At 41.3% G+C, this 25,368-nt stretch overlaps 1 protein-coding gene across 3 annotated transcripts; it reads right to left on the bottom strand.

Moving 5' to 3' along the window:
• Nucleotides 1-244: 244 nt before the first annotated feature.
• MFAP3L (microfibril associated protein 3 like) lies at nucleotides 245-22,283 on the bottom strand. 3 transcript variants are annotated; one of them, XM_054825384.1, is made up of 3 exons: nucleotides 22,222-22,283; nucleotides 9,146-9,556; nucleotides 245-5,494 (listed from the first exon to the last, which is right to left on the bottom strand). In XM_054825384.1, exons 2-3 carry the CDS (start codon nucleotides 9,426-9,428, stop codon nucleotides 4,629-4,631), a joined length of 1,149 nt encoding a protein of 382 aa, XP_054681359.1. In that variant the 5' UTR covers nucleotides 9,429-9,556; nucleotides 22,222-22,283; the 3' UTR covers nucleotides 245-4,628. The 3 variants fall into 3 exon arrangements, with proteins under 3 accessions (XP_054681359.1, XP_054681358.1, XP_054681362.1); XM_054825383.1 differs by lacking the exon at nucleotides 22,222-22,283 and adding an exon at nucleotides 21,586-21,767; XM_054825387.1 differs by lacking the exon at nucleotides 22,222-22,283 and adding an exon at nucleotides 21,586-21,767 and having other exon boundaries at nucleotides 245-5,491.
• Nucleotides 22,284-25,368: the final 3,085 nt, after the last annotated feature.

Genomic DNA, 25,368 nt, shown 5'->3' with positions numbered 1-25,368 from the left:
AGGCTATTGATAACAACCCCGATTAACAATTGGGTCTATATACTGAATAACGACAACAGGTCCCTTTCAGAGCTTTATTAAAACTTCCTTTCTAGGTAAATAACTGTTTCTCCTGATCAAAGTTTCTGGAATATCAGCAGATGAACAATAAAAGACATAGTTTACTTCCACTTGAACTGGAGCCACGGTATACCCTTACTAGGAAACCACTGTCTTGTTGAGTGTGTACAAAACCAGCATACTCTGTGCAAATTCTTTATTGAAACAATGATCAATTTACAAGCTGGATCACATTTTATTTTGCCACTTCAGCATGAACTGGTCTCTGTGGTTTGCGGCCGTGAACTATAAAATCATAACAGTTATTTAAATCAAAATACAGTAATCGCTTCTCAAAAGAACACATTCATATTTGTCTTACATTTCTTGTAAGATCAAAAAGAATTTCATAATAAATGAAATATAACTTAAGATACTTTAGTGCAAGCATTTCCTTTGCATCTAAGAAGCTTTCAGTTGTCCCACTAAGTATGGTATACTTAAGCGGCCAACTCCTAAAATAGCATGCTGCCAAGATATTCCATGAGAACTTTTAAAATTTGACACTGTTAACACTTTCCAGAATTAGTTGATCTGAACCAAACTGAATGTCAGAAAGCCCTGGTTATATGTTACAGTACTTTTGTCAAAAGGTAACTGCAAACTGAGGAACTGACATAGTATGTACATTAGAATAAAACAGGCACTGATTTAAAAAAAAATCATCTGCCCGTATATGCCATTCTGCAAGTCTTACGATTATACAGTAATTTTCAAGCACAGGAGCAAACTGCTATGCCTCACCTAATACCAATAAACCTGCATAAAAATGCTGATCTATGGGTTCTTTTAAATTTTTCAAACAACAATCTCAAAAAATGACTGAAGGGTAGGTTTCATTACAAGCATACTCAAATCAGAGAACAAAAAAGGATCAACAGCAAACAAATGCTGCTCAAAAAGAAAATGTTGAGTAAGTAGATAGTGAGTGCTGTGTTCAAGTGGTCTGATTAATATGGTCTTACATTTAGTGCAAAAAGAATAGTAAGTGTAAAATTCAAATCCAGCACTGATTTCTTCTGCTGCAGAAATCTAGTCACATTTCATGAAGTTCTGGCAAAAATATTTTAAAATAGCATAACTGTATCCTGCAAATCTCTTTTCCTTTCTAAGCTTGGCTTGGTGTTCTTTGTGCTTTTAGAACGCAAATTCAGTTGGACCGGATTTTCCAGATTGAGTGTTTTAAGAACCATTTGTGTTTGGTGATATAATAAATAGAACAATGTAACAAAAGGTGTGCATAGTCCAATGATGGGAACAGATCACTGTAATGTCCCTGAAGTGCTAAAGGTGCACGAAAATACATAACAATGCAAATGTTAATGTTTCCTTAGAGCCACCATTAATTTTATGTTTGTTAATTGTGTTCTGGCACCATAAAATAGCCATTCCCTAAGAAACACTGCAAGACAAAATTGTTTATAATAGCACAGTCAGAAAGTTTGGAACAGGAAAGACGGGTGTGGATCTTGCTTCCCATCTATCTTCCACAAAGGCAGTGCCTGAAGGCATGTAAAAAGCTATATGCGTACAGGTGTTATAAAATGGATGCATGAAGATACGGAGCAGCATACATGAAAACAGAAAAAACACATAAACCAGAACCCTTACAATCTGCATTTTCTTCAGGTACAGTGCTGTTTTGGTTTTATTCCGCCACTACCACAAAGCTAAATGTCCAAAGTCTTTATAGCAGACTGACTGGACCAATCCTACCTGCGAACTCTCAGCTCTTGAACAAGTCCAGCTCCAGCAAAGTCAAGGTTCCCTTTGACCTTGCGACATCAGGAATTCAGCACTGCACCTATTATGTGCATCTAATCCAAATAACTTTTGCTCATACATGGTCTGCAATGTAGGTTTGGGTACTTCAAATACACGTTCTTTGTGGGCAACCTCTGGAAAAAACCACAATCTGTATTTTCAAGGAAGTTTACACAGAGATACTGAAGAAAACCTTGGGGATTGTTTGCTCTCAAATGTTTCTCAATAAATAAATAGTAAACAGGCTGGAGGACAGCCTGAGGGCAGCAGTCAGGATCAGAACTGCCCGGTACCAATCACCATACGAATACATGAAGGGGTCTGGTCTCCACTATAAGAAGTTCATAATTTAAAAAAAAATAAAATTAAAATACTGTATTTTAATAAATAATTTTGAAATCTTTTTTTTAATTTTAAAGTGTAATTTAAAAGTTATTTTTATGTGTTCAAGGAGAACATCCTTGCTTATCTGTGCAATCGTATTTGGGCACCAGGCGGTTAATTTAGAATGCATAAGCATTGTTTGTAAATGCTGGACAGGCAGAAAATCGAGATGCCTCTTTTCAGGAGGTCAAGGTGAATTAAAAGAATTTAGTGCACATTCCTGCTTTTGTTTCTGCCCTCGTCCTTTTTCATACTAGAAGCAAATTAAGCGACTTGAAAAACTAAACAGAAATGTACTTTGGACTCAGAAAAGAAGTTAACAGTTTGCATCAGCAGTATTTTCAATCACACTGGTCAGAAGTGAGGTTCGTTATGGTATTCTCTTAATCTACCCTGTGTTCTAGATTTATATTGCTTCACTGGAACTAAAATATTTCCAGCAACATTCCTAAAGGGACTCTGCCCTTGCATGTCTCCTTTTAAGCATGTGCAAATGCATTTTGTATAGATGCCTGCCACTGCGGTGAGCACAAACAAATTTTCGGCAACTAAATGCTGTCACTTTCACAAGTTGGTCACAAAATCTAAAGGCTGTTATTAAACATGTATTTTTTTTTAATAACCACAGAAAGGTAAATACGGAGCCTTCTCTGCATCACCTACGTAAGTCACGGGGTGTTCTGTATTACACTGCTAGTGAAGCCCTGCATTTTAACATGAGGAAGTTGACATAAAACCTCAGTTCATTATCAAGGGTTTTTTAGACAGCTGCAACTTTGACTTTGTTTGGTCTTAATTACCCGTGCAGTTAATATTTCTGACTGCCTCCAACAGACGCCTTATGTAGATGTGGCTACTTCAATAAAATGTCCCAAAAGCCATCCATGCATCATCTCCCATAAACCTAAGTGACTTCTTTTTCTGCAATATACTTGATTCCATATTTATAGAGTATCTATACTTACACTACAGTCCTTCTTAAAAACTATAAGGTGATAGTTTGTTCATTAGTTCCAAATTAAATGTGTGTCAGGTAATTAAGTAATATGCTATTAATCCTACACAAACTACTCCTTGTAAATGCTTTCTTCCCAGACTCACTCCAGAGAAGGTCCTTTTTATTGCCTGTCTGCAATAGAAATTATCGCTTCCCTTCCACTCCTGACATTTCCTGGCATAAATGTTGATCCTTTTTAATGCCACAATTGCTGTGATCATTAAAGCTTTACTGGGGTAGAGTCATATGTACTCAAGCACTGAACATCCTACATAGGTAGGAGGTTCTTAAAATACCAAACTAATTATAACACAGTAAACATTTTGTGTGATCTTCATTGTAATTTCATAGCACACTTGATTATAAGGGGTTTTTTTGTTTGTTTGGATAAAACACTCCTAAATTTATGCTTAAGGATGAATTTAGGCTTGATCTTCAGAACATGAGTCTGCACAAAATTGAGAATCCCAATAAAAGGGTCTTCTGCCATTTCAGCCTTGTCACCAGCTAGCTACTGGCGTTTGCAGGCCTGTTAAGGAACCTGCATATCTTCTGGTAAGGTAGTGCATACTTACTCCTACCAAATTACTATAAAACAAGACATCTTGCATATTTGCAGCTGTTTTCCATATAAACTTCTCACAAACTAAAAAATGGGCAAATATATGCAAACATCCCCTGCAGAGCTGTTGTGACTGCAACCTTCTGCAAGATGTTTAAAGGCTTTTCCATCTGTAAAATACACCTCAAAGTTGTTTCTTGATGTGAAAAAACCCCAATTGTTGGCATCTTTATTCCATGGAAAAGGGAAAACTATTTCCCTTGTGCCTAAGCAGTGTGGTCTCAAATGAAATGGAAACATTTTAACTTTCTTTAATAGCCCTGTAAATCACAATGCAGCTGAGCAAACAGGCTTTGTAAATGGGATCTATTAGGATTTTATTTGGCTACTGGAGTGCTGCCTCTTGGGCAATATTTCAAATTCACAAGATAATATTTGCAAAAATGCAATAGATGGAAATAACGAGCGTGAAGGAGGAAAATGAAAACCAGTTTTATGTTTAGTAAGTTCAAGTGTCCTACATCAAAGACTACCGATGACTTCCAGGAGGCCACTACAGGTGACTCCAACCTAGAAAATGCTGAGGTAAATGTTTCTTAGAAATACTCCTAATTGAAAAGAGCAATTAATATTAATGTAATAGCAATTACTTTGCCATACATCATGGTAAACTAAAGTCAAACTGAGAAGAAAGTGCCAAATAATCCACATACATGCTTTTGCTATGATAGTCTCCAGGTAAGGCTTAGCGGCAAGTACAATATGTATTTTTAAAAGAGCTCCACCTGATTTTCCTGCTATGCATAGATTCAGGAGTAACTATCATACATGGCTTTCATATATAACGCATGTATTTTTGTCATTTGCCAATGCTGTGTCATCAGAACTGAGTTCGGCAGAAGGCTCAGGAGGGGGCTCTGCAGGAAGTGCTGGTGTTTGAGGAGTGTCTTCTTCCTTGGTGTCCAACTGCACGCTTTCTTGAGACTGACCGTCCATGCAGTCCTTTTTGGACAACGGGTGAACTGACACTCTTATTGCAATCTGTTGAGGTGGTTCGTGCAGTGATGATGCGTCAGAGTCCGCTGTGGGAGAGTCACTGCGCTTCAAAGCATTTGGGATCATATACAGCTCATCTGTTTCAGTGGTTTCCTGGCCTTCTGCTGTCTGCCGTACAAAATTCTGTCCTTGCTCCTCCAGACCAACAACCTCCATAATTTCTTCCATTATAGTCCTGCAGTTCATGATGAGAGGTGGCAAAGGTACGCTCCGAGCAAGCTCTTCAATATAGCGAGCAAACTCCATGGTCTTGAACTGGGTTACTTTGGCAAGCTCCAGCGTTTTGGCTGAAGTGATAATTGGGATACGCTTCGCAATCTCAAAGGCTTTCTGGAGTTTCTCTGCCCCTTCTGTTCTGAAGAATTCATTGATTGCTTTCTCTGTTTTCTTCAGATGACTGCTCATCATACATAACCGAGTAATGTTCAGTATCATAACAATGGTAAAAGCTACAAGGCAGACAATCATGTAATAGATTCCCATATCTCCGGAGGTAAAAACAACCCTCAATGTCACAGTATTGTTAACACTGCCATACATATTAGATGCGACACATGTGTATTTACCTCTGTCTTCAAAAGACACGCTGGTAATGTTCAGTAGCCCATTGTCAAGAAACCACCATTTTCCTGCTGGAGAGGAAACAGAGTAACTTAGTTAAAAGTATTTTGTTCACATGATCAGTATAGTCTTAAACATCAGCTTTGTCAAACTCGCTTCAGATTTTGGAAGAAGAAAATAATGTTCACAAGAAAACAAAGTATTTGCCATCACAACAGTCTATCTGTCCCTGAGACCCTAGCCGTGTTACTTTCAAATCTCTGACATCAACTGTCAATAATCAGTCTCACTAAAAAAATAGTTAATATCCATGAAATTTGTCACAATCTTATGGTCAGTTAAGTTACAAAAATATGACTACTTACCCCAGAGAGCCTCCCAAACACATGCCACACTTCCTCAAAGAACAGTAACAATGGGATTGTGAGGCAGAAAAACCTACTGAGCCCTCCTTGTTTTGTTCCCTGACAACCCATTTTCTTACAATTGGGTTATTTTTGGTGTTTTGTTACAGTATCTCATATAATTCTGTTAATGTAAACTTTAAAAAAAAGTAAAATTTCAGACACCATATACTACACTGCCTGCCCGCTGAAGTGTTCAGAATTTAATTCTGAATTATTATTTTAAAAAAAGGAAATAGGACAGGAGGAGTAAGATGGATGGGAAAGAGAAGAGCTATGGCCAACTAAGAGAACATCTTGTTTGCCAGTGTGAGCTACTACACACCACAGTGGACCTTCTTTTACTTTTACATTTCTATCAGTGTAATATAATTGATATCTTTGGTCACTACATGTAATTGTACATGTACATTTCATATCCTTTGAACCTGGCACAGCAGAATAATTTAGCTATTAAATGGAGTTTGAAACAACATGTTAAAACCCAGCACTCCTATCACTGCTAAAGTGACTCAAGATTCAGCTAGTTATTGTGTTTGCCATTATATATTGATAATAAATTAGATTTTTAGTTCCTGAAGTGAGCATTTTTATTCAATATCACTACCATTTAAGAGCTGAGGATGTGTATTTTTGCTTTATTCGGTGTGATACAACTTATTAAATTGCAACTTTGCTATAAAAAATACGATTCAACTCCAATAGGAAAGCCTGGTGTCAATTTTCCTTCATGTAAACCCACTCCTGGAAGGGTTCACATGGTGGAGAGAACAGCCAGAAAGTGTAGGAGTGCCTCTGTGCCTTCTGAACACCTCATACAGGGAGATATCATACAGAAGATTTCTTTGTAACACAATGACATAGGCTGATGTAAGCCAACAAGATCATCTAATACATACTGCTGCTCAGAGGCAGACTCAACTGTTTTCAATCTCTGTAACACAATCCCAAGTCATTCCTGACAGGTACCTGTTGAAGGCAGTATTGGAATTTCAATAACCTTCCGCAGCAAGGAATTTCAGATGTTTACCTATTTTTACTATCAGAAAGTTGTTTTTCCTTAAACCTAACCTAACCAGCTGCAATTTAAGTCTATTAAGGCAGCTGAGCAAAGACACAGACTCTGTGAGGACTAAACCAGCACAAAACCCCTGTGCAATGCATGTAAATCGCAAGGCAGGGATTGTAGTCCTGCCACAGATGGGTGTATACCTTGCTTCTACATTTATTTTATCCTTTTCATGGAAGTTCTTTCATTGTTAAAAAGATTATGCTATTTATTTTTTTACTTTATGTCTTTCAAGGAAGAATCTGTGGGCAATTCTGAAGCTCAATAGCCAAAAACAGCCTTTAATTCAGAGTGGTTATGGACTTTTACCATTTAAAAAGTTTTTCTAATTAAACATGGCTAATCCAAATTTTTTTTACATTATCTCCAGTAGAAGCCTATGTAAAAAGTATTCCCACAAGATCCCTGACAGTTCCTGTATGGACAGTTGTTAATTACATCTTTTTTATTCTCTTACTCAGAATTCTTAACTCAGCTGAAACAGTATTTTTTGCCCTAGCTTAATTCTTGAAAACAGCTGAATCACTTTGCCTCAAATTAAAAATTATAGAATAAAGAGAAAGCTCAGTCTAAAGCAGAACTTTATATAAAAAAATCACCCCAATCTGCTAAAGTTAGGCAAATTCAGAGAACTCCTTTACAGAGGAAATGTCAGCACCTGTAACACATGACACTTCTTTCTCCACCTCTAGAATATGAAACAATAGAATATTGACTGCTCAGTATTTCTTTGAATTGCAATGTTGGCAAAGTACGTCTTTATTAATTGTAAAATGATGAGATGCCTCGCTGATATATCCTGGCTCTAGCTGTTATAAATGACATAATGGCATTGAACTGTGACTTAATAACTGGGTCTGTGCCAATGGATTCTGACAAACAATATACACCCAATGAGAAAACAATGATTGGAAAAGGTATCATTGCTGGGTTTTGATAACAGTTCAATGCCATACTCAACATAACGATATACATAGTAAAGAATGGTCTCGTGCTAGGAAACATTTCTTACAGGAAGACAGTTTCTTAAAGGAGGAAGTGCACTGTTGAAAGTCTAGGTTAAAGTGATGTTGTCTTAACACTACATCTGCAATTTCTACTGACTTGGTCAAAGTTTTTGATCACCTATCTGAACGTTTGTGTTAGTAGCTACTTCTCTCAGTTGACTATACAAAGACCTAAAGTTAGATGCCTAACTAAAGGGGAAAATTTCTGTCAGTGAGCCTTAGGAAAACATTTTAGCACACTAATCACAGTATATTGCCATGACAGCACGCATTATATCTGGAAGTTCGCTTACTAGCTGAAGTAGTTCCTTCCTGTAGCTTTACTCAGAAAATGATAAAATATTGTAATTTAAAGTATAACCAGTTATGCAGTAAGCTTTTACAGATACACTATGCTGTTGCACATCCAGCTGGGTCAATCATTACTCCCGTCATAGCAGAATTCTCCCTCAGGTCAGCTATTAGTTAGGCAAGCTATCTTGCACTCAGTATGGATAACTAAGAGTTTATTTCATCATGCTGTGAACAAAGCAGTCAGTATGGAAGGATTACATGAACAAAACACCTTCCATTCCCTGCCCCCCAAAACGTTCCCGAGAAGTATAACTAGGATTATCACCCAAACCTTCCATTTAAGGAAAACAAGCTCATGTGTAATTAAGGTCTCTGGAAAATGCAACTGAAGAGTCTTAGCTAAAGCCAGGAAGGCTCAAACTTGGCTTGTCCTTCTGACTGCTGCCCTATATAGGCTCTTCTGTTGGTCATTCAGGGCATCTCCTGTTTCTTACACTCCCATGGCACTATGCATAAAGACAGGAGGCGTATCAAGGAGTTAGCTGTGTTGAATTAATGCCAATAAACTATTCCCATATGTCAAGAGAATCCTCCCCTGGCGTTAGAAAATAGTTTTTTACTCTTTTTTGGTGCCAGAGAAGAACAAAAGAGGGCAGAAAGGGAAATAGGATCAAACCTGAAGTCTTCCAATGAAAACAAGCCTGTCTACACCTTCTGTTAGGTGCTTCAGCTTCTTGCTATGTGTTGCTATAAATAACACATTATAAAAATGTTACTGTTTTCTTCCAAGGTGTGCACAACAAATCTATGGCTGCCAACGGGCTTTCATTTATTTTTTCACACAGGACAACATCACAGTCAGGCCATTAAATTCAGGTTATTGGTCAACCTGCTGAAATCAGAACTGTCTCTGGACAGGCTATATCAGTGAGAATACTAAGATCTTACCTTTATTCTCTTCCTCTTGGAGCAGGCGGCCGTTGGAATTGTACCATCTGTAATGTGGACTAGGACTACCTTGGACATTGCAGTCGATCAAGGCACTACTCCCCTCCTTGACTATAATATGGTCGATGTGGGAGATCACCACAGGCACAGATCCTGTGTTCATGTCAGTGCGGTTGAAAGTGCTATTAGTCACATCCTCAGCAGTTGTCAAAGCTGCTAGTAAGATGACAAGGTGTGTTGTAGGCAGAAAGTACAAAAAGTGGTGGTTGTTCAGTATGTTCATTTTCCTTCAGTGGAATATGCAACTGGCTGGGAACTGGGATCGGTTCTGTTGAACGCAGCAGGCCCTTGAGGTGAGGAGGTCACAGGAGAGTTCTACTTTGATCCGTGCGATTTTATGTTTAAAATATCCTATAAAATAAATAAATAAGTGCAATGAGATGGCATGTATAAACAATCCATTAGATGTGCTCTTTTAAAATAGTGACACATCCATTAATGCATTTCATAATCATCAGCTCAGTGTCTTGTCTAAATGCTAATGTTATCACAGTCCTTATTCTTACTGGAAAAAGATGCATACATTTTCCTGACAATAGTGTTTTTCAGAGTGACAGGCGTGGGAGAAGGCTTTTATCAACTAGACACTTAGCAGCAATTTAGCTAGAGCAGCAGCTACAGTTTTATGGCAAAAGTTCTGCAGATTTTTTTTTTTTTTAACATTTGCAAAATCAACAGGAAAAACAAAGGTAAGGTACATTAAAGCTGTCACTACCAGTTCAGTGCTGCTGCTGTCACATGCATGGTCTTAGGTGAATTGTAAAACATGGTGTAAGAAAGAACTGCTCCAGGAAAGGTTTTTGGAGCTGATGATAGTGGAATCCTTAATATACACAATTTTGTCCAAATACAATAGCACATACAGCAAAACATCTCAGACCATTCACTTTTCTTAAGCTATTGCATTTTTTTAAGTTTTCTGAAATAAAACATAGCATGCGGAGATATTCTTGAAAGAGGATATTTAGTGGCTGATGAAGTAATTTCAGTGTAATTTTTAGAGCAGATTGAGAAAGAAAAATACTCGCTAGTGACATAATTATGGGTAAGGCTTCTTTGAGATACAAACGAAGTTGGGACTTTTCCATTCCTTATGTGGTATGAAGCATTTTGCCTGTATACTTTTTGCACACTCTCACTACAATATTTTCTCTCGACTAATCATCTACAATGAGCCCTTTTTTAAACAGTTATTCCAGTCTGTAGACAGAGGAGGGAGGGGGGGTTACAAACGTGCTCTCTATTGGCCTCATTATGCTCCCAGTGAACACAACTGGCATTCAGTGCTGACTGAGGGCACAACGTTGGCCTCAAAACGAGCACCTTCGAAAATTTCACTAAGAGTCTATGGACCACAAATGATGTTAAAATCACATCAGAGTATCTAACTACACTGGTTTTACTCATGTTTGTGCAAGGTAAATAACTGAAACATAGTGAAACTTATTAGAGGAATTATTATTATTATTACCTGGAATCCAAATATAGGTAACTGTAACTATCTAACAAACCTTCTATCTTAGCATGGAAAATGACTGCTGACAAGGTTAGGTAGGTTCCATATATAAAGGAAACGCTAAAAAAAACCCCAAACCAAACCAAACACCCCAAAATAATCCCCTTCCCTCTTCACTTTTTTATTCAAAAAGGAAAGAAAAAAACCTGGTAATACGTGACTGAGGTTGTTTTCTTCTCCATCCCCTGTTCTCTGTAAGACAATGAACTCGATTTCATGCGTATACATACAACTGTTATTACAAGAGCAAAATAGTTTCCTCCATTTTGTAGGACGCATCCTTACCAGAAATGACAAACTATGTTTTTTTAGATAAGATACATGCATTGAGTGCCTGCCTGTGGCAACTCCAAGCCTGCCCTCATTTTTTTTCTCCACTTTTCTAAGTATTGAATGTGGAAATATTTGTCTTGAGCAGTTAGAATAATTTTTAACTTTAAATTAATAGGCAAATCTCATTTGTTATATAAAGCTATTTAAACAATGACTTCAGAAATCCATTTCCAATTATGCAAAGCAAGTAGAGTCTGCGCTTTTGAAGTTCTCTATAGGTACGGCCTGTCTGAATCAGTACTTTGGAAAAAATCCTTCAGTTCTGCCTATTCACTTCAGTAACTATTTACATCTCATTTCTACTACTCCATTAACCTTGGAGACAGCCATTCTTTATGGTTACACATATTCACTCTATAAAATCTTTCTGTACAGTGTTATAGATCTGCATTGCGCCATACAGAAAAGCCAAAAGACACGTCATAGTTCCTGGCAAGGGAGCAGGAACAAAGACTGGCTGGATTAAGACAATGGGAAGGGCAAAAGAACAACATAAATTGATTAAGCTTTGTGTTGCTAATTACTGGCTGTAGCATGTTATTATTGTATTTGAGCCTACCATATTTTTTGATGGCAGAAAAATCAGTAGCAATCAAAAAAGGTGTTTGGCGTGGAAAGCAATTTGCATTCCAGAAGGAAATGAAACAGCATCACCCCAACGGGTAGACAGAAAACCTGTGAGGAAGGACTCACAGCGTATTGGGAAGCTCAAGGCAGTTGGTGGCCCACTGAATCCCTACAGCACAGGGATGCTGTGGATGGATGTTTGGAAAGTGTGTGATGGCAGTGTAAGGTGTGCCTATTCTGTACATTTACCTGTATTTAACACGGAGCATATGAAAGCAAAAACCATACGTTTGTGTAGTGATAACAAATGTGACTTGTTCTTAACATTGTCAAAGGGCCAATTACTTGTCTGAAAATAACAGTGACTCCCTCACTCTGGCACAGAATTGAGTCATAAATAGCTGCAGAAAATTTTAAGAAATAGAGCCAAATAATTTATCTCTACTGTGGGAGATTCATGCCTAGTCATGTCACTCCTGGGAATGTGCTTTCCCATGTATGTTTCTGAAATGAAGAATATTAAGAAAAGGCTAAATATCCTTGCAGATGCGTTTGTTTGAAATACAGTTTGATGGCTAGTATGAGGAGTAATGAGGCGGTAGGTTTAAAGCAGAATGTTTGGAAATGGTGGCTGCTGCTTTCACGTGCCATCCAGGGAAGTGCTCTTGATGGACACTTGAGTATGTTCAAGGAGTCAGGGAGAGATCTTTCTGAAGAGCACTGTTTAAGATGCAAGTTTAGACAAATGCTCCCAGGGCAACTAGGAAGTGATAGGGAATCTTTTTTTTTTTGGTGTGCATCTTCTGTATTGTTACTGGGGAACAAAAAAATGAAAAAAAAAAACCCCAGAAAGAAGGTCTTCCTAGCCTCACCTAGCCCAAGAAAGTTAAAGGGTGACCATGGAGGGAACTACATGTCCGGGACCCTCTGCTAACCTGCTGAGCAGGACCAAAAAATGATAGAGTCAGGTTAGGAAAGCAGGAAGAAGCAGAGAGAGAGAGAACTGAAAAGATAGGAAATGTGTTCACACCAGACTCTGGTGCAAAGGGAGTTTCTGTCTTACTGCTTTGCCGTAGGCACAAGGATGTAGCATATCAGGGAAAACAAATCTGGGAGCCAGCTGCTTTGTTAAACATAAGTGATGTAATGGGTTATGATTCAATCACACGACTAAATGGGGAGAAGGCTAAGGAGACCGAAATAGGGCTGCTAGTGATGTCTGCCCACTTCTGGCAAAGCACCAAGAGAATCCAGAATAATGGAGAAGTGGGCACAATGCTGTCACCCTGAATCTTGGCCATGAGAGGTGGTAATTAGCTGTGGCCCATGATAACCGGATGAAGGCAGCCAAAATTGTGACCTTTTAATCTGACCCAAGGTCAGAGAAAGCAGGATTGAGTAGACTGAAACAAAGATTCCCATAATAACTCCTCAAGACTGAGAGTAACACAGGACACTAATGAAGGAGGACATCTGCAATATTAAGTATTGCTCCATAGGAACAGACTGAATCTCTGGGAGCATTTTTGCCACAAAAGGGTCCCTATAAACAAAAAGTTAAATTTCTGGTCATGGAAAGAATGTAAGCATTCCTTTCTCCCATCCCCAATGCATATGAGCTAAGTGTATAAGACTTATAAAAAGTAAAAGTTCATAATACATTTAATGTAGTTACATACACTTTTTTTTCCTTTTTTTTAAATATTAAAACTGTGGTGCATGAATAGGAAAAAGAACACCCCCGGCTATTCTGAGCTACCTTTTTCACCCAAAGTTGTAGTCAGGGACAGGCTTACCTCCCAAGATGGAATAAGAGGAATCCCCAAACTCTCCTCCAGCACCGAGAACACATATACAGATAACTTACTCTGCCGTATTGTATCTGTAGCAACATTTACCACTGAAAGATGGTTGCGAGTGGTCCTTACATTAAATAGTTTTGTTTTTTGCTTTCCCAACCCAAATGGTATAAACTGAAAAACTGAAAGTAACAGATATACTGCTCGTGGTATTAACTTCCAAGGAAAATTGCACGACATTTGAGCCACATGAGGGAACTACGACAGGCTTTTCTTCTAAGTGACATGATAGCCAGCTCTGTCGTGCTCTCTACACATTTCTATCCAGAGAAGTTCCCTGGAATGTGCTCTAGAAGAAGCACAGCTGCAGGGTGGTGGTATTACACCTAACTATGTGAAACAGGGACAAAACCAGGTTAAAACTTCTCTGTCCAAAATGAAGTATCAGTCTAAACAGAAGACACAGCTCAGACTGGCTGGGAACACTAATCACTCAGAGACATGTTCTGAGTGACCATTTATTTTTTCATGTCACAGATGAGTTTGCTTCCCAGTACTACCGCCACCAAAGAAAATGACTGTGGGCGAGGGGCCACATTTATAAGTACTGCATTTGTGCAAAACAACATGATGACAGAGCACAAAAGAACAGAAAAGGAGGGCAGTGATGCATACCTTTTCCTGACTCGCTCACTTCTCTAAGACTGGCCTGTTCTTGCTCTTGTAATAATGTGTAATCCTATTAACTGTGAGGTTATTCAATTCAGATGTGAAGCACAAGAACCCAGCTTATTGGATAATGCATAAATTCTGTTCCTATAGCTTTAACATCTGAATGCTATCTTGCTCGGCTTGTAAGTGACAGAGAGAATTAAATTCTTTGCATTCTAGTTCTCATTTGTCTATAAATAATTATCAAGGATGATGCTACAAAACAAAATAAAAGCTAATTCATTATCATTTAAGAACTACTTCCTAGCTTTCCTAATTTCCATGGGCAATGCCTTTACAGAGTGGGCAAAAGTAAAAGTTAACAGGTTTTACTGGAACAGGAATGCAAATGAAGGAACTTATGCTATAGAGAAGGCGAGAAGCTCACTGCCAGTTCATAAGCTTGAGAGTGAGAACCACCTACTGAAAAGGCTAAGTAAGCTATTAGGGTCCAGACAGGCAGATGAAGAAAAATGTCACTCACTTAGAACTAGCAGAAACTTTCTGATTTATTTTTCTAGTCATTTGCTAGTCAATAAAATATTAAGGCTTGGTTCTGAAAGAGCTGCTCTCTTCCTTCTCTTTGGGAGGGATTTGAGTCCTTCATAACTTTATGGGTTTCTGCTTCCCTGGCTATGCTGAATAGGTGGCAGGCTGGTGATGTTTGTAAGATGAAGAGCTTCCTTCTGCACATCTAGACTGGGGCTTCCCAACTGGGCAGCAGCTCCCAACTATGTACATGTTTCAGTCTCTTCAGCTGCTTTCATCTGCCTGGGAATCTTTTAGAAACTTCTGATCAGGGCTGTGTGCTACTGCCCTGGCCACATACGCTCAGCCACTTGGCGTCACGCTTGCTGCCTTCAGCCACCTGATGGGACGGTATAGAGAAGACTGACCCAGGCTTCTCTCAGGGGTGCGCAGTGAAAGGACAAGGGACACAAGCTGCAACAATGGAAATTATGATTATTTAAGAAGAATTTTTTCACCAGGAGATCAGTCAAGCCCTGCAACAGGTTGCCCAGAGGGACTGTGGCATCTCCATCCTTTAAGATGTTCAAAACTTGACTAGATATGGCCTGACCAACTGGTCTACAGTGGCCCTGCTTTGAGCAGAGTGTTGGACCAGATGGCCTCCAGAGGCTCATCCCAACCTAAAGAAACTCTAATATGCAAGAAGCACAAATACAGGAATTGCCTTGGACAAGTCATTGTGAAAAAACACGGCTAGTCTTAAAAATTTCTACATGGGATGCTGGAAAGTTGCTTTCATGATCCCCTTTATAATCTCTTTATTTTTAGTAGCAGTATTTTAGAATGACAAGACAGGCTGAGAGTGTTGACTACAGCCTGAAAAAAATGTGTTTGGCATTCTCCATTGTACTTAGATGATAAATGAGTGCCTTTACCATATAGAGAGGACTTATTTCCAACCTAGGTAACTAGTGAAATATCACTTATTTAGGGTGTCTGCAATAATAAATGTTGGGGTTTTTCCCCACATGTAGGTAGTCAAGACTCTAAAATACATGGGTTATTATCTGCTGATAGATCTGGTTTCTTGATGCTAGAGAATTGTCAGTTGTGGCGAATCTTATCTTGAAATAGAATAAAGCAGAAATAAGTCAGACTCCAGGACAGACTAAAATAAACTTTTCAGACTACTGACTTCAGAGGGTAGATGAGTAAGAAGAGATATTATTAAAAATATACATAATATTGAATTGTGTAAAGAAGACAGTTGCAGCATATGTATTTACTGCTTCTCACAATGAGACAAATTTCAGTGAAACTGAAGTGGAAGATGGGGCAGTGGGAGGAAAGAGAAGGAAGTTTTTTGATTAACAATGACTAGACTGCCATTTCTTGACACAAGGTAAAATAAGGGTTGGGAATTCAGGAACATTCAAGAGAGACTGTGTATAAATAATACCTGCACAGGTTCATAGATTATGATGGTTTATGCAGGATGTGGTGACTTAACTGTCTTCTGCGTATTCAGTGTCCTCCCAGTGTATGGCCCTGGGCAGTGAACAAGAGCAGCTGTCAGTATGGCAACGTGGAGTCCTTTTCTAGGACTCCTGTCTTAAAAAAATTATAATAAAGGAGCCTATACGTTCATTTTATGTTTTGTAGACACTAGTAAGCTATTATAGGCAAACATTTGTCAATTTGTTTTGTAAGGTGACAATATAACTGACAAATAACAAAAGCAAGAAAATGGAACAATCAAGGGCCATAGCTTATTCTACCATTAACGGCAAAAATGGAGTAAAATTTGTAATGAGTATCTTCTGAAGTTATTTTGTTCTGAACACATCCAACACTGTAGGGGGTAACAGAGTAAAGTTAACAACTGTAAAGATTCAGTTATCTTAGTTTCAGGGTTCCATACTGTATCAATAAACTGCAGCAAGAAAGCATGTTTTATATGTGTGATTGAAAATGAATGCTATATCCAGACTTTTGGTGTAGGGAAAGAAACACAAGCCGTTCTATTCAGCAATGGTACAATGGAGGAGCTCTTCACGTTGCATTTATGAGTGTGTAAATGTTTTAGAATATTTTTACTGTAAACTTCTCCTCTTCTTCCTCTTTATGTCTTGATATTGCAAAACTAGCAAGCATATGGCATCCTAGAGACTTTAAGACCCCCTTCACTGGAAATATTTGAATGGACTCATTGATTTAACTGCATCTTTGAATGGTCTGATATGCACTACCCTCATGTCAATGAACACTCAGACACCCTCATCCATTAACCTAAAAATGAATAGATGAAGGCTGTTGGTAGGTAATTATCGGAGAGATTGTTTAAAAGTACCTCAAGAATGCCAAACCTCTGAAAAGTTCCCTTTTGATGTTGCAGCTCCTGTAATCCCAGCATCTCTGCTGTATTGAATCAACTTTTTGTGATATACACTGAAGTAACAGAAACACTCAGGTAACTTGGATGCTTAACTTTTCATTAATAAGTTGTAGTTCATATGTGCATTTTGATATGGATTGAGAGATTTAAGTGTTCTTTCTTGGAGGTATTTTAATGACTGCAGTAAAACCAAAGCAAAGGTTTATATTTAGTGGAGAAGCTTGCTGTTTCTAATCAAGACAAGTACTGTGGTGGAAATGTCCTACTGAGTTGTGGGCTACCCAGATCATAAAACAGATTCAACACTATTGGTAGTGGAGACTTTTTAAGGCCCAGCTTATGTTTTATTAGTTATGCACTCTTTACAGGATTTTTAATCTTACAAAGATATACTTTTATGTAGATTATCTAGATTTATTTAGCATTTGTCTTTATTTGGAGGCTGGACAATTATCACGCAATACAGTTTTGTATACAAAGCTATTATTGCAGACACACCTGTATGGCTGTAAGAGACACTTGCTTAACTCCTTGTGAGCTTTCAACATAGCTGCTGTTTTGCTGTTGCAGTAAACGCAGACGGATCAATCCTTAAAAGTCCCCTTTGTTGAGAAAGGAGGAACAAAGAAGATGCAGAGAGAATCTCTCCTGCACTTCCACATACATCTGCGCGCTGCCTGGCCTCACCAAGTTCTACGTATCTTTCATTTTCTTTACTCACCTCTTATCTTTTATTTATACCGGCAGTCTGTAAGCATTATTCTGCCAACAGTTTAAATAACTGAAGTCAGTAAATACAACAGATCCCCTATGCTCTTGGCATGGCTTACGTGACCCTGCTAAGAACATAGCAATGCAGAATGCAGCCTGATTCACTTCCCTCCAGTTCCAATTTCGAACTGTGTTTGCCAAAGCTAACCATCCTTTAAACACATCTAATTGTTTTATTTTTCCAAATTAAAAAGAAAAATTCCAGATGTAGGATGTTCAAACAAGACAAAATTAAAAATTACGGTTTTTCAAAACAAAAATATGAAGGGCTTTGCAGGGATAAAGACTTCTACTATTTAAACTCTAGATTTTGTATGTGCTTTTAGTAAGTGAACATTTTCAATGCATTGATACAGTTTTCATTATACTATTTTAACAAAAGGCTCCCATTTTAGTTGGAATATAAAAGAGAAAAAAAATAGGAGAAACCAGATTTGAGTATGACTAATTCTTTTCTATCCCTATTGAATCACAAGATGGATATAATTTTTAATGACTGGCTTTCACATTTATCAGTTTCTGGGATATAGGGCAAAGAGGTTACATGTGGATGCTGTGATTAGGACAGGATTAACCTTGTCAGAGGAGGAATTTACAGGAATCTAACCATTCATGACTGATTGCAGTAGAAAAGGATCATTTCAGGATAAAAGTGCCTGTGCCTATTTCCTCCACAACTAACAAAGAGGCTAGCAGATGGGATTCAAAGGAGTTTGCCTGCACCACACAATAACTTAAGTCTTGCTTGTACACAAATGTGATCAATTCAGCCCTTTCCAAGCACGTCTACATAAGGCCATGTATATGCAATAATTTAGCTGGAAGTCCTCAAGAGTTTACTAATGAACCTCTAGAATCTCAGACTTTTGTGCCAGTTACTTCTCCTTTGGACTGAAAAATGTAACATTAAAGTAACACAACTTTCTCAGCATCCAGTATTGCTATCAGCATCCAGTATTGTCGGTAGGACTGTGTACCACGCAGTCAGGCACATATGACTGGGGACGGCACACACAGCAGTGCACTTGCAGCCCTGGCCCTGCATGACTTAAAAACATCAGCAGAAATCTTTTCTTGGTGTAAAACTCTCAGTGTGGCGGAATCATGTCCATTAAACGTTAAGTTTGGGCTAGGTAGGTTATTCTTAATGTAATTCCTCCGCATGTGGTGTCCCTCTTCCAAAATAAGACATTTACACACATCTGTACAGAATTCCTTATTTCTGATAAACAGGTGCTACTCGTGGTAATTACTTTTACTCTGAAATAAGAAAGTCCACTACCAAAATTTTTAGATAGCTAAATCAAAATCACTAAATCTGTTTGAATTCCTCTATCCTGACAGAAATAGGTACAAGTTTTGTCATTTTGTCTGTTTGTCTGCCCTTCGCAGCCTTCCTGGCAGATAGAAGATGATGATGCTCTACAATGCTACTACAAATAATTTTAATAATAGTAACTGGTGAAAAGTAATAGCATCTCCATTGTCTTGGAAATGATGTTTCTAAGATGAGTCTGTATGTGGATAGAAAATGCCACTGTTTTAGTTAACAGAACTAAATAACAAAACTAAAACTACAAAGAGAGCTTTGCAAAGGCACACAAGTCTGCATGGATGGACAGCAGCTCGGAATTGCAGAAATGAAAAAATTCCAGGAAGTATCCAGGAGCTTGGTCTTACACCACAATCTTCTGATGACATACTAATATGGTCCAGGATATCCCAAAGTAGAATCATAGGTTTGTGTCAGCAAAAACTTCTAGTAAAGGTGCAACTTGCTGACAGAGAAAGATAACCCTGCTAGCAAGGCTCAACAGAGGTTACTTTAGCTCCTGGCAAGCTCACTCTCCTTGTTAGAAGTTGCATCCGTATCTCGGTGGTGCCTTATACTGGCAATAAATTTAAACCATAAAACAAATGCCAGTCCCCAGATTCCAAACTGTCTAGGTAAGAACTGAAATGGAGATTGGTTTTGCTCCATTTCAATCATTCCCCAGCACTCATATCATTGTGTCACAAACGTGACCCTCTTTTAAACTGCATGGGGGTGGCTTGGCATATTTCTCTTGGTTGGTTTGGGTTTTTTCTTTTTTTCTCCTCGTTAAAGTGATGAATACACTTTTTTAACCTGGTTAAATTGATGAATACCCTTTAAACAGGTTCCTGTGCCGACTCCATCCATCTCCTCCATATTAGAGCAGGACCCGTCTCGTTGCAGGGAGGCAACTGGAGTTGTACAATATAGATCACTTCAGAATTCACTGCCATGCTCCCACCACGTGTTATATGTTTTAACAGCAACTGATATTATCTCTAAGCTTTCAGAACGGGAAACATGCCTTGGACAAATACCACATATCACTGTACTCAAGTGGGAAGAAAGCCTTTTTTTTTTGGTGGATGTTCTGCTGTTTGTCTAGGCCTCTGAAAACTTCAAATTATTCTGAAAAAAAGAGTGTACAATGTGCACTTCAGCTCTGTAAGTTGCATTCAACATCAACCCATGTTGATATATTGCAGTCTAAATGAGGAGGCTTTCTAATAAAAAAGGATTCCTACTACACCAACCACAAATATATCAATGCTGTTGCTAACTGTACATGCTCAGCCAGACAAAAGATTCCTGCCATGCTAACATCATCTCCATTGAAAAGAGATCTGCCGTATTTTGTCCCACTGCAGTGAAGAGAGAAACTCTTCCACAATGTAATGGCTCTAAACAACTAAAATGCTACATTTTTTCCTTTTTAACTCCTTTGTGTTCCCCTGAACTAACTTTAAAGTCTTTCAGGCAAATATGTACAAAATAAGGTCATATTTAGTATTTAGCATTGCTTACACAGTTGGTACTCTTCTTTCGGGAGCAGGGTTATCAGGGAAGCTCCATTTGAGATGCTTCAATTTAACAACTGAAAGAGGACTGTTTTACAAGACTGTCCAGATAAATGCACTAGAAAAGTGCCTGCTCAGTAGTGCTGTTCTCTTAAGCTCACTTGTCCTATGCTGCTCGAATTTACCCCATTAAGAAACAGTATTTGATAGTTATTGCAAGACTGCTCTGAAGTTTTAGATTGTTGTTCCCTCAGGGCACTTCTGAAATTGAGTTTTATCTCATGAGACTATCCTGTGAAGTAAAAGGGTAATTAAAACAAAATATCAGGAGGCAGGCTTTACTTTAAATTTAAAGCAGCACAACTTAAGGTCTCTTAAGAAGTCAGCTCCATCGAAGAGGTCTCTGTACCGGATTAACACCTCCCTCTCTCCTGCCCAGCGCGGGACAGCAGCGAGCATCCTGACCGCGGGCTCCAGCGGGAGCGCAAGAGTTGAAGGTCTCCAGGAAAAGCTTTGGGCTCGTTAGCCTTCTTTGCCTAAAGAAGCACATTTTCCTGCAAGCCCCGGCGCTGATTTGAATTAATCGCTTCAACTTTCATGCTGAACACAGCGTTACTCCACTCCCGTTGCGCGGATAGCTACCGCTCTCCACGTCGGGCTCCTCGTGAACAGCCGCCGGGGGGAAAGGGACGATGTCGGGCTTGCCAGGCTCGCCGTACTCCCCCGGGCACGGCCACCGTCCCTGTGCTCTGGCCCCTTAGGCTCTCCCGGGGCCGCCGCCGGTGGGGCTCCGCGCCGGCGGCCGGGGAGCTCCGCAGCCACCGTGGCACAGGGGCCAGGGCACGGGGCGCCGGCACCCGCAGCAGGTGCCGGCAGCGCGGCCGGTCGAGGTGGCGGCGGGTAGCGCCTCCTCGGGACCGCCGCCTGCTTGCCCGCCTGCCCGCTGGGGGAACCGCGGCCCGCGCCCCCCGCCGCGCCCGCTCACCTGCCCGCCGGCTGCTCCCGCTCGCACGTTGCTGCCGTCGCCACCGCCCCGCGGCAGCGCCCGCCGCCGCCGCCGCCGTGCCCCTCAGCGCGCCCCGCGCAGCACCATGCCGGGGCCGGGGCGGGCGGAGCGCGGCGCTGCCGCAGTGCCGTGCCGTGCCGTGCCGCGCCGTGCCGCAGCGCTACCCGCCGCTCCGCCGCTGCCGGCTCCGGCAGGGGAAAGTAGGTCAGGGCAGCACTGAGCATGCTCGGGGCCGGGCCGGGGGGCGGCCCCGGGGCCCGGGGGGGGGCGTGGGGGGGCGGCAGCGCCCGGGGCCCCCGGGGCGAGGCCGGGGCAGGAGCACCGCCGCCGCTGCAGGGCCGGCGGGGGCTGTGCGGCGGCTGGAGGCAAGGCGGAGGGGTGTGAAACCTGCGGGTTCCTGCGAGGCAGCTGGGAGGGGAGGCGGGAGTGCCGGGGGTGTCACCCCGCCGCCCCCGCGGGTGGCCTCTGCCCGTGCGGAGCCTGTGGTCCGGCGAGAGCGCTCCTCCATGCCGGCCGGCACAGCCCCGGCCGGCGGGATGCGCACGCCTGTCATCGCATCCCTTCTCAGGGATGTCTGCGAGAGCAAGTGCTGCAGGAAAGGGGGAAAAACCCAACCTGTTTGGATAATCTTGAAAATCAAAATGCTGTGCTTCAGAGAAATGCCACGCGTGGTTTCCCTGCTGGGCTGTATTCATAACGGGATTACAGCACCCGATTCCCGTTTAAGCCCAGTCTGAGGAGGTCCCAGTTTGCGGGAAGCTGACAATGACTCTGTAGGTATCCGAGTGCTCTGTCACAAGAGGATAAAGCTGTATTTTAGCTTGAGCATTCAAGCAGTTGCTTGAATGTGGTTGGTGCTACCTGTGCAGGCTGTGCAGCTGCCAAAAATGGATTTGGATGTATGCAGGCAGCTGCAGGCGGGAGTCTAGCCGGGACCTGGTGTGTGCTGGTGCTGTCCTGCGTCACTCTCCTATACTTCCTCCCTGACCTTGGGGCATCGGAACAGGAGGATGAAGGGCCACCTTCAGCTGAGCATCAAGGCCAGTGGGTTAAACCGTGGGGGTCTGTGTTTCCAGATGTTTGTAATCCTCTTGCAGCCAGGCTTGGACCCTGCCCTTGATACCCTTCTCTGATTGCTTCCAGGGCAGTAGTAACTGAAGCTCCTCTGCTCCTGGGAGGAGTAATGAAATGAGAAAGCATTTGCTGAAACTGCCAGAAAATCGTGGGTTAGGACTGCATCTCATTGCAGGGGGAGGCATATGTGAGGTGCACTGTGGTACACATCAAAGCAGATCTCCAGCCTGCATAGGGAAAACTGAAGAGGAACAGCAAGAGAGGCTTCAGAAATGGAGAGGAAGACCCACTCCAGGGAGCTGTATTAGTTATGCCAAGGGCCTGGGCACCTGGATCCACCTTGCATGCAAGAAGAGCAGGAGTGGCTGCAGCAGTTGAACAGGGCTTCTTGTGTTCAGGGTCTCCAGTATGGAAAAATTGGAAGAGAGTGGGGAAGACGCATCTGATGTTGTCAGGCTTGGCCAGAGCCAGGTGCCAACTGAGGGAACAGGTCAAGGAGTGTGCTTCTTACTCATCCACTCACCCAGCAAAACATTTTCTTGATGGGAGGAGCTGTTTTGGTCATAGGACCTGTTTGCCACTGACTTGTGACTTGTGCTAGCTTGGCCCCACTTACTATGCATTTGTTTTTCCTTCTTCCCATGTTTAAGTACTGGTTTTGAGCATAATTGAGTGGCTTTTATTTATCGGTTATTGGTGGAACAGTTAGATAACTGAGTCCCCAATCTCACAAACTCCTTTAAGTCAAGTAGCACTCTGCTGCTCTCTGAGTGCATATCCAATTCGTGTGAAAGGAGGTTGAATTTTTGTATTTGGAAAAGTCACATATTTTTCCTTAGTCCCTCTGAAAGTACCTACCCCTTCAGTCTCCTCAGGTTTCAGTGAACAAAGCCTGTGTTACTGGAGGCAGCCATAGGAATTTGGATGCCCACACACCTGGTGAAGAGCCACTTTTTCTGGGACTTTTGCCTCCTTCCAGCACTTCCACATCTTGATATCACCCCACTGCTGACAGTAAGGCCACCACATTATTTGCTCTATGCCCTTTCCTGGGAGATCACTATCTCCTATGCTTGGTGTGGCCCGTCCTTGTCTTCCCATTCACCATAGCTGTTCTGGGGGGTAACTCAGCAGGGAGGTGTAGCTATGAAGGCTACCATGGGAAGTCTGCTGTTGCTCTTCATGGTCTGCAGCAGGTAGGAAGCAAGGGCTTATACCACCACAGCAGTTAAAAGCAGTGGCTGTCCTGCACAGCTTCCTTTGGTTCAATACTTCCTTGATGTCCCTTTCTTCCTTCCTCATCTCCCACTCTTGCAACCAAGGTGTAGGAGCCCTGAGGAAGACAGCTGAGCTGTGACGGTGCCTTTTCTAGCACCCGTGGCACACAGCCACTATCTGACCATAAACTCCTGAAGACCAGTGAGGAAATGCCTTCCAGCAGGTCAGGCTGCTTTGTCCAGGGCTTGAAATAGCTGATCCTGGCCCTTGCTTCCAGCATTAGGGATACCCACCTGGTGTATCATTTGTGCCTCAAGCGCTGCAAGTTTGGCAAGCTTTCTGAACTGACTTTGCACCCTGGTGGCTAAGCTTGGTGTCTTTGGTGCATAGCAAAAAAGCAGCTAAGGTCTCTGGGAGAGAGAGGGACAGCTGGCTTCAAATTCGTGCTTTATCCAGCCTGGAGCAAGATCTGAACTCCCAGTCTGTTAAGTGAATGTGCGGACTTCTGGAGGCGTTTTTCCATCCCACCTTTCCAACAGTGCTTGCACCAGCTGCCTGCAGAGGACTGGTGCACTGAGTGGAGTGGGGACTGTAACACAGGTCTTCCGGATACGTACTCTAGTTTTAGATTAGCTATAAAAGTCTCCCTAATTTACCTGAGATTAAATTATTATATACAGATGAAAGCGTGTAAAGAATAGAATTGAGAATGTTGTTATTTTCTTTGACAATGCCTACCATAGATGAACACTGGCATTTTATACTTAGTCCTACAGTGAGCACATTTTACTCTTATAAAACCATAGCATCATTTAATAAGAGGCAGCCTTTTACCTTAGAGCAAACAGAACTTTGGTATTGCTGATAGTTGTATCTGAACGGCGTAATCAGGAAAGCCTTGTAATCATGTGTCGTGGTTTAACCTGGCCAGCAGCTAAAACAACACCACAGCCACTCGCTCACTCCCCCTCCCTGCAGTGGGATAGGGGAGAGAATTGAAAAGAAAACCATGTAAAACTCGTGGGTTGAGATAAAGACAGTTTAATAAGACAGAAAGGGAGGATGATGATGATGATAACAACAACAACAATGATAAAAGAATATACAAAACAAGTGATGCTTGCTCACCACCCGGAGTCATTGCTCAGCTAGGTCCTGAGCCGCACTGCCTCCTGGCCAACCCTCCCCTTTATATACTGAGCATGACATCACATGGTATGGAATATCCCGTTGGCCAGTTTGGGTCAGCTGTCCTGGCTGTGTTCCCCCCAGCTTCTTGGGCACCCCCCCGCCTTCTCCTTGGCGGGTGGGTATGGTCCTGGGAACTCCCAAACATGCCAGACTGGTGTGGGAGGATGTGTCACAGGAGGGCATGGGCGTTTCTACCTTCAACCAGACAACTGAGGTCCAGTTCAAAATACTTTATTTATATATTTAAACCAGCACACATTCTTCCAGCAAGTGAAAAAG

The sequence above is a fragment of the Grus americana genome, chromosome 4 (assembly GCF_028858705.1).
Source record: "Grus americana isolate bGruAme1 chromosome 4, bGruAme1.mat, whole genome shotgun sequence".
Classification (NCBI taxonomy): Eukaryota; Metazoa; Chordata; class Aves; order Gruiformes; family Gruidae; genus Grus; species Grus americana.
Note: the sequence above shows the minus strand (reverse complement) of the source record. Positions and strands in the feature narration are given on the sequence as shown.